Genomic DNA, 16,314 nt, shown 5'->3' with positions numbered 1-16,314 from the left:
ACCTTTTCATCTTCTCAGTACCAGCCACTTTAATTTCTTTAATTAATTATAATAACAATTGATCAGTAATTATAAAATGGCTTTAGTAGGAGGCAATATATTTATCTTCTGTTAGGACATTGGCCTTTCAACAATTATTTTTTAAAAATTTATTAATCTGCACTTGTCAATTAATTAATTATTTAATTAATTAAATATTGCTTAGTGTTTCCTTCCTGACCATCACTTCTAATCCATGCAAATATAAAATGAAATAAAGGGTGATAAGAGAAGATGGAGAAAGCGCGAAATATATAATTAGATATATATAAATCGCACACCTTTACATTGTTGGTTTGTTTTTGATGTGTTTGTTTAGTAGGACAACTAGAAGTTTCCTTTGATTTACAAGTGAATTAAAATAAACCTGATAATTAAATAAAATTAAAAAAAAAAAAAAAAATCTACACTGATGAAGCTTGGAGGAGGAGTGTCATGCAATATCCATAAATGGTGATTCTTTAAAAGGGATTAAAGTGATGATTATGTGGAGGTTGCACCATTTGCATTTCTGGGACTGCTTGATGACATGCATTTTCCTGGTTCATCATCTGTCTGAATCAAACATAAGCTAGCACCATTACTCAAATTATTACGTAATATAGAGCTTCACTTAAATACTAATACTAAAACAAATCTCATCTTTAATCACCGTTATAACAATGCTGAATTCGACTCAAAAACAAATTTAATTTTTTTTGTTTGTCAAACACCAAATTTGAGTCAAATTTATATTTTCAAATAAAATCGTCAATTCTAAACATAGCATAAGGGCAAATGTTAAACTATTAAAAAATAATTCAAAAGAGGAATTATTCACATCAAATAGGTGAAACATTGGATTATTAATATCAATTTTTTTTTTTATTTTATCGGTTTTTGTTAGATTACAATATAGTTAAATTTGTTGAAATCAGATTGATATATTCTCTAAAGATTATTATAGTTATCGATTTTAGAGAATATTACAAATCATATTTCAACAAATTTATCTATTTTGTGTAAATTAAGTGCATATACGTGGTGCTTGAGTGAAAAATCTTACTCTCTAGGACGAGAAGCCCAAAGGGAACTAAGTGCACGCAGCCGACCATAGTATTCTCCAATGACCAGAAAACACCTTGCTGCTTGTCGAATTGTCAATATTCTGCGTAATTGATGCAGTGTTTGTTGTCTTAAATTATCAGCCTATAATTCAGGCCAAAAAAAAAAAAAAAGTTAAAAATTTGTTATAAGCATTAAAAATATTTTTATCATATCAATTAATGAATGCTACAACAACTCATTAATTAAGTTGGAGAGATTAAATTTGGGACCCAACTGCAAAATCAAATTGCTAGTCTTCAAACAAATTTTCAAAGAGGTTCACTTTTTATGTTTTTATTTATTTTTTAGATTTACGTAAATATTTCTAAATTAAGTTGGTCAGATTTTTAATATTATTTTAAGTATCTAAGCTTGATCATATTCAAATGTTCAGACTTCATACAAGGAAATTTTTCAAAAAATTAGCAGCGTTAGTATTTTAATAAGTATACGTATTGAATATAAATTTTTCGAGTCTAAGTAATGTAGCTTGCTTTCCGACTTATTATAAATTACTTGTGGATGATACATGAATAAATATATGATTCAATTTTGTCCGCATCTCTTTGTCTAGATGACTCTAAAATATAAAGTTTGATATGAGTTTAAGATTTGGACAAGTCCAATCATAGAGATGGAGGAGTAGATGAAGGGTTGAATTTTGTATTGTTGTTTCTAAGAAAGCCATGTTGTTTTCCTACCAAATGAAATTGAACAATTTTGTGTATATATTATATTGTTCATGTCATTTTCAAATCAACTTCAGAAAATGACATTATTAGAATAGAAATAATGCACTAAAATATAAATCAAAACTATAGCAGAATGATGTGGAAACTTGGTTTAAAATCTGAAAAATTATAGTTTATTATTCAATTTATTTTGCAGGGTTTAAAAAGTCAAATTTAAAAGGTTAAATCACAGCTGAGGTCAGGAAAATGTCATGTGCACGTTTGCCTTTCAGGTGTTAGTTCCCACCGGGTTGCGGCGCAAAAACACGAGACACAAAAGGCCTAGATTTTATGGTCAAATACGGATAGGGGTAAAATTATGTATATCCAATTCTATTAACAGTCCGTTTGGTTACTGGTACTAAATGGTGTTAAAGAATAATTTATAGTGTAAAATTTTATCAAAATTTCCATCTTAATGAAACTTTGATCACAAAAAAGGCTTTTTGTTTACAAATTTTCATTACCACCTAATACCACCTCTCCCAATGGTAATGTATTGCAATGAATTTTATGAAAAAAAATAAGATGATTGGAGTTGGACAAGCATGACTATCAAAGTAGCCAAGATATTTTTCAACTAAAATTACGCTAGTTTTTTATTCCCATTACTACTATTTATTACTATCTACTAAACGGACTGTAAATCCTATTGAGGATGGTGCCGCTATAGTTGGTAGCAAACTAGCTTTGGGAAAAAAAAATGTATTATAGTAGCTTATATGCTATGGGAAGAGTACAATGTGTGAGCAATCTATTGAAATTTTGTTGATGGAATGTTGTTATAGCAGGCATTGTTTGTTATTGACGGTCAAAAATTAATATTTTTTTAATAAGGCAGAGTAACGTATATTCAGTCTCTAAAACTCTGCCTAAATCGAGTCTGATAAAATAAAAAGGAGAGTAATGTGATTGTCCGGAACCAAAAATTTTTATAGATGTTAATTAATAGGAGTAGAGCTTAAATATCTGAATTTTTTTAATCTCATGGTACAAACAAATAAGATAGGAGCAAGTAGTATTGTAGCTAAATTCCTTTGACTGACTGCCTCAAGCCTGTTTACTCCAATATTTCTGTGCGGATTTGTTATGAAACCAGTACCTAAATCTGTCATTTTCAGAAGCCCATTTCGACTATAGAAACAATTTTTTTTGCTAATAATAACTGTTTAAAAATGGGAAAAGCCTGGTCCACAGTAATTTTAATTTCTATCATGCTCTACACTCAAGTATTTGATAATTGGTACATAGACAAATAACTTGTAATGCGAAGAAACACCAACTAGACACCAAAGATTGGTGGTGTGATTGTTTTCTAATCTATTCCCTTGTATTTATCTTAGGTGTCCAATTTACTTTTGAGATACTATTTATCTATTACTCTTAAATTATATTTTATTATTAATCTATAAGTTAAAATATAATCATGTGGGATCTTATTTGATTCGTATTAATGTAAAGTTTATTAATATCAACTTTTTTATAATTTTTAATTATACATAATTATATATATATTACGGATTGAATAAGTGCATCCGATAGAGTGTATAAAGTAAATGGTACACTTAAGATGAATAGGAGGGATTATAAAATGAGTGTCATTAACTTTGCTATATTTAGCCTTTTTTTTCTTCTATTTAAGATTTCTATTTTTAAAGGTGAACTTTCTTGTTTTCTATTTTCATTTACGATCTTATTTTTTTCTCTATCTCATCACATAAATCTTTCACCCACTCGATTTTTTTGTATTCTTGTACCCTTTGTGCAAATAATGGGATAACAGTCATCAAATCATATCACTTGAGTTAGCCTAATTTTTTGTACACCTTATATCAACAAAGTAATCATGTCGCCTCGATAATTTAAAAGAATGTAAATTATAAATAAAGAATACCTGACGAATAAAGCCTTCAAGATTAGAAAGCTTGCCCAAAGCAATAGCCATTTGATGCATGCCATCAGTAACAGTACTAGTAGCAATTGTATCCACCAATGACTGTTGTAGCTGTTCTAGTCCTTGACTTAATGCTTCTTCTGCCTGCTGTGATGTTTGCTGTAGACTGTATATCCCCATCAATTGCTGCTCCGTTAATGGGTCTAATTGTGCTATTAACATCTGCACCCATCATTAATCAATCATTATTCAATAATTAGGATTATGTGAAATAGTTTCTAGAAGTTCTGATGATGATCTAGAACAAGACAATTAATTATAACAAGAAATAAAATTTAGATTAATTCTACTAATTAGAAGGGTTGATTAGTGATTTGGAGCTACTCTTCATTTTACTTTACGTACCCGTGTCCGATTCTTAATGCTCGAACATTGGTATGACACTTAGACAATTCATTTTAGGCGTAAAATTAAATATTTAGACGTACCCAACACTTAAACACGCACCAGTATCCGATATCAGTACACGAGTCTAAATAACAGATTTGGAGTATAGGTTGAATAAGTGTCACATTTAACTAGAAGAATAGTGGACCCCATATGTAAGGAATAACACTTAGCAGGTAAGCCTCAAATTTCTTTTCTTTGATCTTAATTCCTTGACAAGTTGCTTTTAATATTGACATTGGAACATGCTGAGCTTTCTTTAAAGAAGCTTTTCATTACTGTAATCAAGAGATAATCTTCCTCTTTAAGACACTAATCTTTAGACTAACTTTGTGGAAAATATACCACTCAAAAATCAACTCAAAGGAATAAGTATATTTGTCTAGATAATAGGCCCCTATCACCTGGTGCAAAAATCAACAACCTTCTAGTCCCAAGTTATAAGTATATCACAAGTCGTATTATATACTTACTCATTTTGCTTTAGTATTTTTCTTAACTGTCTCATTTATATTTGTATTTTATCTATAATTCCTATTTTTTTTACTAGTATGGTCCACAAACTTAAATTTTTTTTTATTACTCTTCTGCAAACTACCAATAAACATTTATAAAATATAAATCTACATTCTAATACACTATAGCAAAATCAGATACTAAAGAGATGGAAAAGTGTATATTGATCTAGATAAGGTGACAATAGTTAAGTAAAAAACTGGGCCCATTTATACATTCTTCCTAGCTAGTATTGTTATCACATTATCTATAGAGCTACTATATATTGAGGTAAACTTGGCAATTGATTCGCTATTTGTTCGTCTGAATTTGCACAATTTTTTTTATTTTAATTTGTTCTTTTGATTTTGCTCTATTTTTTGGCAATGATTTTACTCTTTTTTTTAATTTCATCCATAAACTTACACTTTATCTTAATTTTGACAACTTATTTTTATCACCCCACTTATTTTTTGTTTTATTCTCCAACTTAATTTCTCTTTCCGCTAAATTTCTCGCCCGACAATGAAAGTAGTACCTAAAATCATGTGGTACACCTTAGCTTAGCAATAGCCCAACTTTCTAAATCAATTCTATTTAAAGAAAAACATGCAAAAGTTAACAGGAGTTCATGTTTATTGCTTTGGTATAATGCACTAGTAATAGTAAAAGATCAATGTATAATGACAAATTTATGAGAAGATCATAGAGGCAATTTGATAGATGATATGAAATATATGCTACTAATCTGTTTTTTTTCAAATAGTTGTTGCCCTTTTTCCAAAAAAAAAAATCATATAATTAAAAAAATAACAAAAACACCCAACATATCTAGTTGGTTAAAGGAGCCAACTAAAAAAGCCAACAGCCAATAACCATTTCCCAAACACCCAATATTTAATTTGCATGTGCATGTAATAATTAGTGGTTTATGAAGCCTAGACCGAGTTAGAGAATTGTAGTGCACTAACCTTGATGAGTTCAGAGGGTCTGAACCCACCCATCCAAAGGAAACAACGTTCAGCCGGAGTAGTCCACATTCCGGTGATAAGGTGAAAAATATCGGTTTTGGCAGCCACATTTTTGAGACGAAAGATCTCATCATAATGGTTGATATAACCATCAACTATAATCCTAAGATCTCCATCTGATAAATGTGTTTGTAATGCTGTTCTTAGTTCTGATATGTGCCTATGATCATCTTCTATCCATCTTGCATACTCCATGTCAAATATTGCTGCTCCTGCAACATCACCATCAACTGCAACATAAGTGTTCATTTGTCTCAATTAGGACTTCATTTTAATCAAGCTTACTAAAATCACGTATAGTCAAAATATATTTGCACGAATACATAAGTCTTTTTTTACATTTTCGTTTTAATAGAGAGTATGATTCCGTATATTTAATTCATTCTATTCCTAACTATGTGGAAATCACTTGGCGACATTTAGTTAATTAAAGGGCCTTATATTATTATCCCCTCTATCCCTCTTAATTTACATTTTTTTTTTCATTTTAATTTGTCCTATTCATTTTGCACCATTTTTTTTTTTGGTAATGACCCTACTATCTTTCTTTAAATCTCATCCATAAACTTATTTTCTCTCCTCATTTTAACCATTTATTTCTATCATCCACTTGTTTTTTGTCTTATTCTCCAATTAAATTTCACTTCACACTAAATTCCACCCAAAATAATTTGAGTGCATTCTCATACGAATGGAAGGAGAATTTTTTTAGTTTGTAAATTACAATGATTTAGACACGAGATCAAGGTGTTATGAATTACATACGAATTGATTGATGCATGCTTTTGTTTACTTGTCATTAAGATATACTCTCCCGATCACTTGAGAATATCATTTAATTTAAAATACTCTCATATATTTGAATCAAATAGTACTATTTAAAATGACAAAAGGAGAAGAATTCAATGACTAACAATAATTAAATATTGAAGTACTTGAGAACATACGAAAATTTTATATATGTTTTAGTTACGTACTAACGTATAATAGGTTGATCTTGAAGTTTTATGAGAAATAAGTGATCATCTGATTAAAAATATTTTTTTTAATAAAAAAACCCTAACACGCACTCCCACCCCTCTCCTCCCCCAAAGCCCCACAATCGTCCCACCACCACCACCCTTAAATCAACAACAATTATCATCTCAAAACTAACCTAATGACGAAACACTAAATTGTATAGTCCGTGGCTCATGGTGGCTGAAATTGGTCGGCAGTAGTGCGACGGAGATTAGAGTAGTGCACAATGTTGGTGGCTGGCACAGTGAAGCGTCATTGGTTGTGCGTACAAGATAGAGAACAGTGGCGGATCTAGGGTTCGGAGTCCCAGAGGCACCAACTAATGATCGAAATTTCGGCAGAGTTTTATTTGTAAAATTAACAACTATTTTACCTTTACTTGCTAAAATTTTAGATACGACATACCATAAAAGAAAATGGAATAAAATAAATCAACTAACCTAATTTTAAAAAATGAGATAAAATAAACAAATAAGACAAAATTACTAAAATGAGAGAGTATTTATCATCAAAAGGCTTAAATATTAATTTTACACTTTTACTCTTACCGATAGAAAAGTCTACTTTGAATTTTTTTTAATAAAAACGCTTAGGAGCACGTCACACGTAACACCGTGGACTCTAAGGTAGCTCCACCACTGACAGAGAGTAATGAGAGTTGTTGGATCACAATGAGAGGGTAGGTGGCATGCTAGTGGTGTCTGCTAAGATTGCTGTGTTGATGCCCTAGGTGGCGGTTGTTGCTGCCGATTGTAGTGGGGGAGCCGTAGGTCTGGGAGGGGGAATTTTTTTCATTTTTTATTTGTTATTTTAGTTTTTTTAAAATAAATGCAATCACAAACAATAAAGTGATAGTGATATGAAAAAAATTCAAAGCCAACTGATTTAAAGGGTTTTATAAAGAAAACCATCTAAACGTGAAAATTTTAAAAATTTACTCTTTATAATTAACACAACCCATAAAATTTCAATTTTATAATAGTGACATAAACAATAAAAAGTTTAAAAGTTTTATAAAGAGAACCATTTAAAGAGACTATTGTATACATTATACAAAATTGAGATATACTTCTTTGATTTATTCTCAACCAAACGATAAATGTTTATTCTTTAAAACTAACACAAACCATAAAACTTCAATTTGTGAAACAATATAAATATTTTTTTAGATCATTCCTAAATCAATTACTTAGCTTGAACGACACAACCACTAAATAATTTTCAAATAAAATATTTTCATTACTTTCAATCTCCACTTGTTTAAAAAAATTATATTTATTTTCAGAAAACATTATCCTAAATTCACGCTCCCATATAATAAAAATAAAAGTGCTATGAACAAAAGAACTTGGACAAAAGAAACTACTACCAAGAATATTCTTGTCAAAAAATATGGTGTATACTTATAAGTCGTCCATTTTAAAAAATAGCTGGTCAATTTTGAATTTAACACAAAATCAATTCTTGAAAAATACTTAATATTATTATATAATTAAGCAAACAAAATAATTGGCCTGATATTCGGTAGTTGGATTTGTTTTTTCATACTTAGGCTATGGGTCAAAATCATAATTATTTAAAATAAATAAAACGCCTACCAGCTCAAACAAGACTTAGGTATATAAAATCTATATAAAATCCCAAGAAAATATACAATAATTACAATTTATTTACAACATTATATAAATTATAGTTTCCCGTTTGAACACTTGTGTTGTTTTGAAATGATCTACGATAATTTAGTTTACAAGTCTATCTCAAATCTTAAAGAAAAAAAACATATGGATTATCTTCCTAATTATTTATAAACTAATTAATACACACCTAATCGGAAACTGCCATGTTGTCACATTACCAAATGTCCCAAAACAAAACCTACTTCATATATAGCCCCCGTTTTATGTATGTTTTCTATAAACAACTACTAAGTACGTCCCTTTAATTTTGGCTTACAATTTTTTTTAAGGAAAAATAACGTAATATATGATATATTGTAATTGAAGTTAAAAAGATGAGAATTACTAACTAGGGTATTCCAGGGACCGCTCTATAAGAGGTAAGAGGGGTTTATGTCACGGGCCCATCTAAAAATATAAGAAAATCGATGTTTTAAAATTCTCAATGGAGATGGTTTCACGGTAAAACCATTTCTATTGGAATGACCCAATCTACACTTATTTTCTTAAAGTGATCATTTATAATTTTAAAGTGATCATATAACCATAAAGTGATTAATTAGAGTAATGAGCTAATTATATGAGCTCGTCGCATACAAAAATTGCTATAGTAGTTAATATTTAGTTAGAGATCTATAATTAATATTTCGCCCTAGACTCTTAAATTTCGAGGCCAACCCTGGGGATGTAAATTTTTTTTTTAATGTGATTTTAAAAATACTCCATAAGTTATTGGAATATTCGATAAAATAGTTTAATGGGTATATGTAATTTTAGGTTATTAATTTAGGTTGAAGTTGATAGTTGAGTGATTAAATCATCAACTAATTTACAATAAGTATCTTCAACTAGCATGTTGAATACCAGCGAGTCATATTATCTGATAAAATCAACGGATGAAATCAAGTATTGATTATTAGCTATTAGTAATTTGCAAAATAAACCATGGTGTTGTCAGTCAATAGGTAAAAAATGACTCTTTATCAAATACAGGCCATTTCATATGTTTAGAATGAGGAAGTATCAAATAATAAAATGACATTCCTAATAAACAATTTAAGAGTAGTATTAATAAATTAATGTAAAAAGTTAATTTTATAGAAGATTTGATAATTAAAACATTAAACATGAAAGGAACAAGATAGGTATAATATAATATCACCTGAGCTAATGTTTGCAGGAGCACCACCAGCTCCACCTAAAAACAATCCCTGAGAATAATCCAAAAAAGGAACAAATTCACTAAATAATTACATTTACAATACTGGAAAAAATACATATTTTACTGCTGATATTAATAAATAACCTTAATTAATTTAAATTTTGTAAAAATATATAAATTAGTTAAACTATATTTTTAAAGCATTTAATGATATACTCCAAGAGTTTTGAAAAGAAGTTTAACCTGTGCTCTAGCTCTTTGAAGGTCTTGCTCTAGCTGAGCTAGCTTTAACCTGCTTGATTCTAACTGCTGTACATATGCCTGCTCTCCATAAATAGAAAATAATTAAATGAGAATATACTCAAAATATTTATAATTAATTTAGGAGGACAATAAAATGCCCATATTTATTTTACCTTTTTCCTAAGTCGGCTTTTTCTTGCTGCTTCCCTGTTTTGAGCCAAACGCCTAAGTGTCTGAGGTACAAAAACTTTATTGTAAGAATAATAACCCCAAAAAATTCAAAGTATATTATTGCTGAATTAGATAAATAATAATAAGTGACAGATATAATTAATGCCCTTCTAATCAATTGAATTATGCATAATCTGACTTGTATTAATAACTTCATCATGACTTACTTATTATATGACAATATAACATTATCCAAACACAAATTGACTTTGTTTAAATGTTAGCATGTGAAATAAGGATTAAATAAATGTATTGAATATTATTTTCATTTAAAAAAGTAAACTTGATATATAAAAGACTTAAAACTTTCTTAATTTTAATTAAAAAGATATAAGATATAAAATATACGTAATTTTACTCTTGGATAAACATGTTAGAGTATATAACATATCATGAGACATCAACCAAAAGCATAAGCCGATGGCTGATGGTTGATGATTGATGGTTGAAGCCTTAAAATATATTATATATTCTAACAAACATGAGAAAAATTCTATATACACAATTTTATCGTTATAAGTCAAAAGACTAGATATAGTACCTTAGCATCAAGAACTTTATCTGATTTGCTTCCAACTTGCCTCTATAAAAAAAAAACAAAATTTGGTGTTACAAGTTAAAACAATGCAAATATTTTCAGAATTATAGTGCAAAAAAAGGTGGGTAATAGACTAATTATAGTCAACTTTCACATTTAGGAAACAAAATTTAATAATTTACCAAAAGTTGATTCTATTTTAGTTTTTTTCTTAAGTTAGGAAAAAGTTGTTACACAATTGGCAGAATTTTCATTAGAAAAGAAGAATATAAATGATTAGAGAACTTACTACAAGGTCAACTTCACTTCTCTGTGCAAACATGGTTGCTGATATGAGCAAACTATATGATAGATTTTATTTTATGAATTATAAATATTTGAAGTTTTGAACACTGAAAAGCTTTAGTCTTATCAAATTCACATGCATTTATGTATTTGTAAGCAGAAGAGAACACAGTTTGGAGTAGGAGGATATGCATTTAATAAGCTTATAAAGTACAATATTTTTTAAATTTTTTAATTTTTAATGGTAATTTTTTTTGTTGTTTTCTGGTATGGGTTTTAATATGAAAGCCAAAAGAGAACGTTAGAAGTTACAACTTTGAGTTATAGGGATTAGAGAGCTAAAACTACTACTCAAATTTCAGAATATTTTAATGACATAAACAGTAGAATTACTGTAAAGATTCTACCTTTTACTTTTTCAGAAATATAAATAAAAAAAGAAAAACACTTATTTCATGACAGAAAACTTTACCAGAAAATCAAGCAGAACCAAATAATTAAAAACCTGCCCTTTGATCTTATGAGTGTGATTGGGATCTGTGATTTATTTGTCTTTTATAAGAGAAAAATTGCTAGAAAAACTCCAAAAAAGATGAGATTTTTTTTTTCTTAAATTAATTTTAAAATTATGGTTTTTTTTTATTTAAAAAAATCAACTCAATTAAAAGTTTAACCTTATAGTCGAGCCCTGAGTGATTGAGATTTGAACGCGTGATCTCTTGTTACGTTGGCTTTTAATATCATGTGAAGAACAAACTTAACCAAAAACTTATGTTGATGGTTGAGGCACTAAGATATGTTATACTCCCTCTATTCTTTTTTGTTCTTCTCGTTTACTTTTTGCATAGTTTTCAATGTAGTTTTTATGCCTTAAGAGTTTTAAATACGCATCATAAAAAATTATAAACGGGAAGAAGATTAGGAAACGAAAGAAGTATATAGGTTATTGAAAAAGAAGTGAAAAAAGGAAAAAAAAAATAATTAAGTAGTGGACAAAAGTAATAAAAAAGAAACCTTTTCTTGAGGTTGTTTGGAAGCAGATTGATTTTGGGACATTCCTGGTTGATGTTGTTGATAACTACTTGAAGCTTGTTGTTGTTGTTGTTGATTTTGGTCAATAATAGATGGTTTTCTGCTCATAGGAGATTCTGGTTGTTCTAAATGAATTTCAGCTTGACTTGAAGAAATTGTATTAACAGCTGATTCTGAATCATCAGTAGTACTTTCTCCTCCTGACTTTGAACAACTTCCCTGTTTAATTTTCAAATGGGTATTTATTAACTTAAATAAAATAAAATATTTTAATAATATTTTTCAAATGGGTATTAATAAAATGTAAAAACTTTTATCCAATATCACAAGTAATGTATCAATATCAATAAAAACAAAAATATCCTCAATAGCAACTACAATTTGCTCATTGTAGAAACTTTCGAACACACAATAAGTTGTTTTCAGTCATCAATTTTCTTTAAAAAGAATTGGTCAACTTAGAGAGAGAAACTTTTAGAGAAAGAAAGAAAGAAAAAATATAGTACTCTTGTTGTTTGTTGAATTCTCATTGGCCATGAAGGGAACATCTCTAGAGTTGCTGCTGGTTTGTTTGCAAATAAAGCTGCACAGAATCATATAAAGTACAGGAATCAGCTCAATTCATCTATATTTTTCTGTAGCAAATTTAAAAAGACAGATAATGCAGGAAAGATTAGTTGGATATAAGGAATAGTACAAAACCTACTACAGTACTTGAAAAAATGGGTGCAAAAAAATTAGCAGTTGTTATGGGTAGAGAAAGTCAGTAAAATTAAAATGAAAAACTCCGAAAGAGAAGAGGTCATACTTTCCTTATTTGTAACCCCACGCCATTCTGATTTTTTGTATGGAAAATCATTTCAGGATTGCAAATAGTAAAACTAGTTGATTTTCATAGCTCATATATGCTGGTTTCTATGCAAGACAGATTCAAAGTTACCCATTTTTTTTTTCTTTTATGTGGATTGGTTAAGCTTATAAAACGTCAGAAAAGTAGTAAAAAGAAGGAAGATATGAGCTAGAAAAAGAGGGTATATACATGATTTTGGTTCATGATGTCCTATCTTAACTCCTTGCAGGACAATAGCTTGTTCTAGCTCTCCAAAATCAAATGAAGATCCTCCTTGATTCCTGTGTTTTAAAAATCACCACAATTTGTCATATATATACTCATAATAATATTTTCCCAATTTTAACTAAAATATAAAAAATGTCAAAAGAAAACTCAACAATTGATCTTATTATACTGATCAACATCATCATCATCAACCTAATATCTCATCCGGAAACAGGGTCTGAGTGAGAAAAGGTGATGGACAATCCATACCCGTACTTTCTAATACTAGAAGAAAACAGTCAATTTTACCCCTAAAAAGTGAGAGCCCTACATAGACAGAAAGGTTAAGGTCTAACAATATGTTATATACTCATTTTGATTAGACCAATTGTTTCCAAGAAAATAATGGCCCATCATTCTCATATATACAAAAATTTAATACTTTCTCCGCCTTATTGATTTTGCTTTGAGCACTATATAATAATTAAAATTAAAAGATTTTAAAGCATATTGATCGGCGTAAAAAATTTCAAAGTAACAGAGAAATAAAATAATTATTAAGTCAACAACTAACAAACTAAATTGAGACGGGTATAATATATAGTAAAAATAATATATAAAATTGATGGAAGAAAGAAAGTGTTAATTACATGAAAGGATTAGAAGAAGTGGGATTAATGGCATGATGATGAGGAATTGCGAAAGGAATATTGTGATGATTTGAAGAAGGAGCAGACTGTGATAAACCAGTTTCTCCAAGCCAGTGATGATGACTCGACGCCATGCAAACAATTTTTACACCTTCATGTGTGATTATCAGCTTAATTAGTTCTGGATTTTCACTTTTCTCTGAAAATTACACCAAATTAACAAATATTACATATAATTAATCTTCTAAACTTTAAACTAAAAAAAAAAAAAGAAAATGAAGAGTATATAGAAGAAAAAAAAAACTTATTTTATACCTTTGGATGAGAATTAGTTAATTTGTTGTAAATATAGAGAATTAATTGAGAGTATTAAGAAGGAGTGGTACTAAGAAAAAGAGATAGAAAGGTGAAAGAGAAAGTAGAGCAACCATAAACAAGAAGATCAGAAGATATGAAAGTACTAGTCTTTTTCATTTCATACATATACTTTTAAGCTTTCATTTCATTTTGAATGACCTTTTTTTCCTTTTTTTTTGTGGGTGTGTTTCTACATGTCTATGAAGAAATTGTTTGGAAATTTGGGTTTATGTATTAGTTTTAGTATGTAAAGAGAGTAATTATGAAGAGATTTTGGAAACTCAACTCAACTTATGGGACACAAAATCTTGTCCTTGACATTTGACAGGCCTGTTTCAAGCTTTTTTTTTTTTTTTTTTTTTTAATAAAGTGTTTTTTAATATAAAATAATTGGGGATTAAAAAAATGGGTTTGGAGGGACCAAAAAAAAATGATTTGTTTAATGTGGGGTCAAATGCTAAGAGGAAGGGGAACCCACTAGAAATCAGTGACTCCAACTCCACTCTTTTTTGTGTCTCTTAATCTTAACCGCCTGCGCTTTTTAATTGGTCCTCTTTTAGAGTTAATGGAATTAGATGCAAATTACTGAATTCATTTTTATAATTCTTGAGTTTAGCACCACATATTTGGATTTGATGATGACTAAGTGTAGCTCATAACAAATTACTATTATTATTATTTTTTATTCTATGTTAATAACTAACGACTAATGATCATTTCAGTACGTAAGAGGATTGAAAAAAAATTTATTTTTTTATAAATAATAAGAATTAAACTCTTATTATAAGTACACAAAGAAAACCCTTAACTATTGGTTAACCCATGGCTTTCTACTAGTTTTCTACTAGTGGAAAAAAAGTTTTCCTTTTGTAAAGATACTTGGTTAAGAATGAAATGAAGATCTTGTTGGTATATAAGAGATCTACATACATAGATTTTTCATGTATTTTATGCTTTATTGTTTTAATTTCAATTAATCAACTATATATGAATTAAAATAATTTTTACTAAAAAGCTTTCTTTTCTTTTTATATTTATAAGATAATCTAATTGAAAGAATTACGATGAGACGTGTATGAGTCTAATTAATATCATATCTTGTTAAATTTATATATTCTCTCCTTAACTTTGGGTTTGATTTCATTCGTGTTATAGAACAATATTAGATTTTTTTTTTTTTGAAAATAAGGATTACATAACAATATAAGATACAAGGAGTACTAATTACAAACATTTTTATTTTTACTTTTCTTTTTTACAATAAATAATTATGTGTATTACACATTAACTTTTATGAACATAAATAAATATTTAATGATCAAATTAGCTTAAGGCATTATAATATTTTTGAATTGAAAATTTGAATATTACTCTTTAAGAAAGTAAAAAATGTTTTTTTTTTAATAGGAAGAAAGTAAAAATTTTTTTTTTTTTTTGAGATGAAGAAAGTAAAAATGTATTATCATAGAAAAAGACGTTTCTTAGTAGGTTTCATATAGTAGTACAATAAAAATCATCAAAAGAAAATGTCCATTAAAGCTTAGCACTATTAAGAAAAATAAATAATAAGAAAAGGTTTCCTTTCATAAAAGATGGTAAAAAAAGAAGCCTCATAAAGTTGATTACCAAATCTAATTTATATGACTTAAATTAATAAGGATTTGGGTTTTACTTTTTGGCCTTTATATTATATGAAATTGGATTATATTGTTATTTAAAGTTGTGCTAATTGGCCTGTCAACCAAAACATTATAAAAGACTATCCCCACTTTGTATAATTTAAAAAACCTTAATTTAATTTAAAGAGAGGGTTTATCTGGTATTATCCCCTTTGTTAGGGGGTCAACATCCATTCCTTGTCATCACCTAAAACCATGTCACACAAAGATTCTCTTCTATTAATAGAAATTTCTTTATTGAAGTGTATATATGTGTAAAATGGTCCATTGCTTATATTATCCTTAATTATTTCTATCATAGGCTTCATTAGTTTCCAATTAGGGCACTTAATCCTTCATTAGGTGAGACTTGCCTCCCAAATGCTTTGAGGTTGTTTAGTTGGCCCTCAATTTTGTTCTTTTTTCTTACAAACTAGCTAGTTGGTATAGGAGGGAAAATTAAAATCTAGTTATATATTCCTCTATACTGATAAAATTGCATCAAACAGAAATAAAGACATTTTTAAGAAAAAAGTGAATATTTGTAATAAATAGAGATAATGAATTGTGTAAATGAAATTAAAAATAGAGGTTAAATGTATAGATGGTTAAAAAAAAAGTGGTGGATCATCGTCAAAAGATAAAAATGATGCAAAATAAGTAGGACGAATTTAAATGATAA

General features: G+C 28.6%; 1 protein-coding gene across 3 annotated transcripts; it reads right to left on the bottom strand.

The window, feature by feature from the left end:
* Window positions 1-274: 274 nt before the first annotated feature.
* LOC130812590 (transcription factor TGA9-like) lies at window positions 275-14,268 on the bottom strand. 3 transcript variants are annotated; one of them, XM_057678108.1, is made up of 13 exons: window positions 13,933-14,268; window positions 13,618-13,816; window positions 12,950-13,041; window positions 12,417-12,493; window positions 11,893-12,129; window positions 10,597-10,638; window positions 9,998-10,057; window positions 9,825-9,902; window positions 9,582-9,630; window positions 5,664-5,953; window positions 3,751-3,972; window positions 1,085-1,227; window positions 275-590 (listed from the first exon to the last, which is right to left on the bottom strand). In XM_057678108.1, exons 2-13 carry the CDS (start codon window positions 13,749-13,751, stop codon window positions 587-589), a joined length of 1,428 nt encoding a protein of 475 aa, XP_057534091.1. In that variant the 5' UTR covers window positions 13,752-13,816; window positions 13,933-14,268; the 3' UTR covers window positions 275-586. The 3 variants fall into 3 exon arrangements, with proteins under 3 accessions (XP_057534091.1, XP_057534089.1, XP_057534090.1); XM_057678106.1 differs by having other exon boundaries at window positions 275-594; window positions 13,933-14,267; XM_057678107.1 differs by having other exon boundaries at window positions 275-594; window positions 5,664-5,935; window positions 13,933-14,267.
* Window positions 14,269-16,314: the final 2,046 nt, after the last annotated feature.

Source organism: Amaranthus tricolor, chromosome 5, assembly GCF_026212465.1.
Source record: "Amaranthus tricolor cultivar Red isolate AtriRed21 chromosome 5, ASM2621246v1, whole genome shotgun sequence".
Lineage (NCBI taxonomy): Eukaryota > Viridiplantae > Streptophyta > Magnoliopsida > Caryophyllales > Amaranthaceae > Amaranthus > Amaranthus tricolor.
This window is presented reverse-complemented; position numbering and strand designations above follow the sequence as displayed.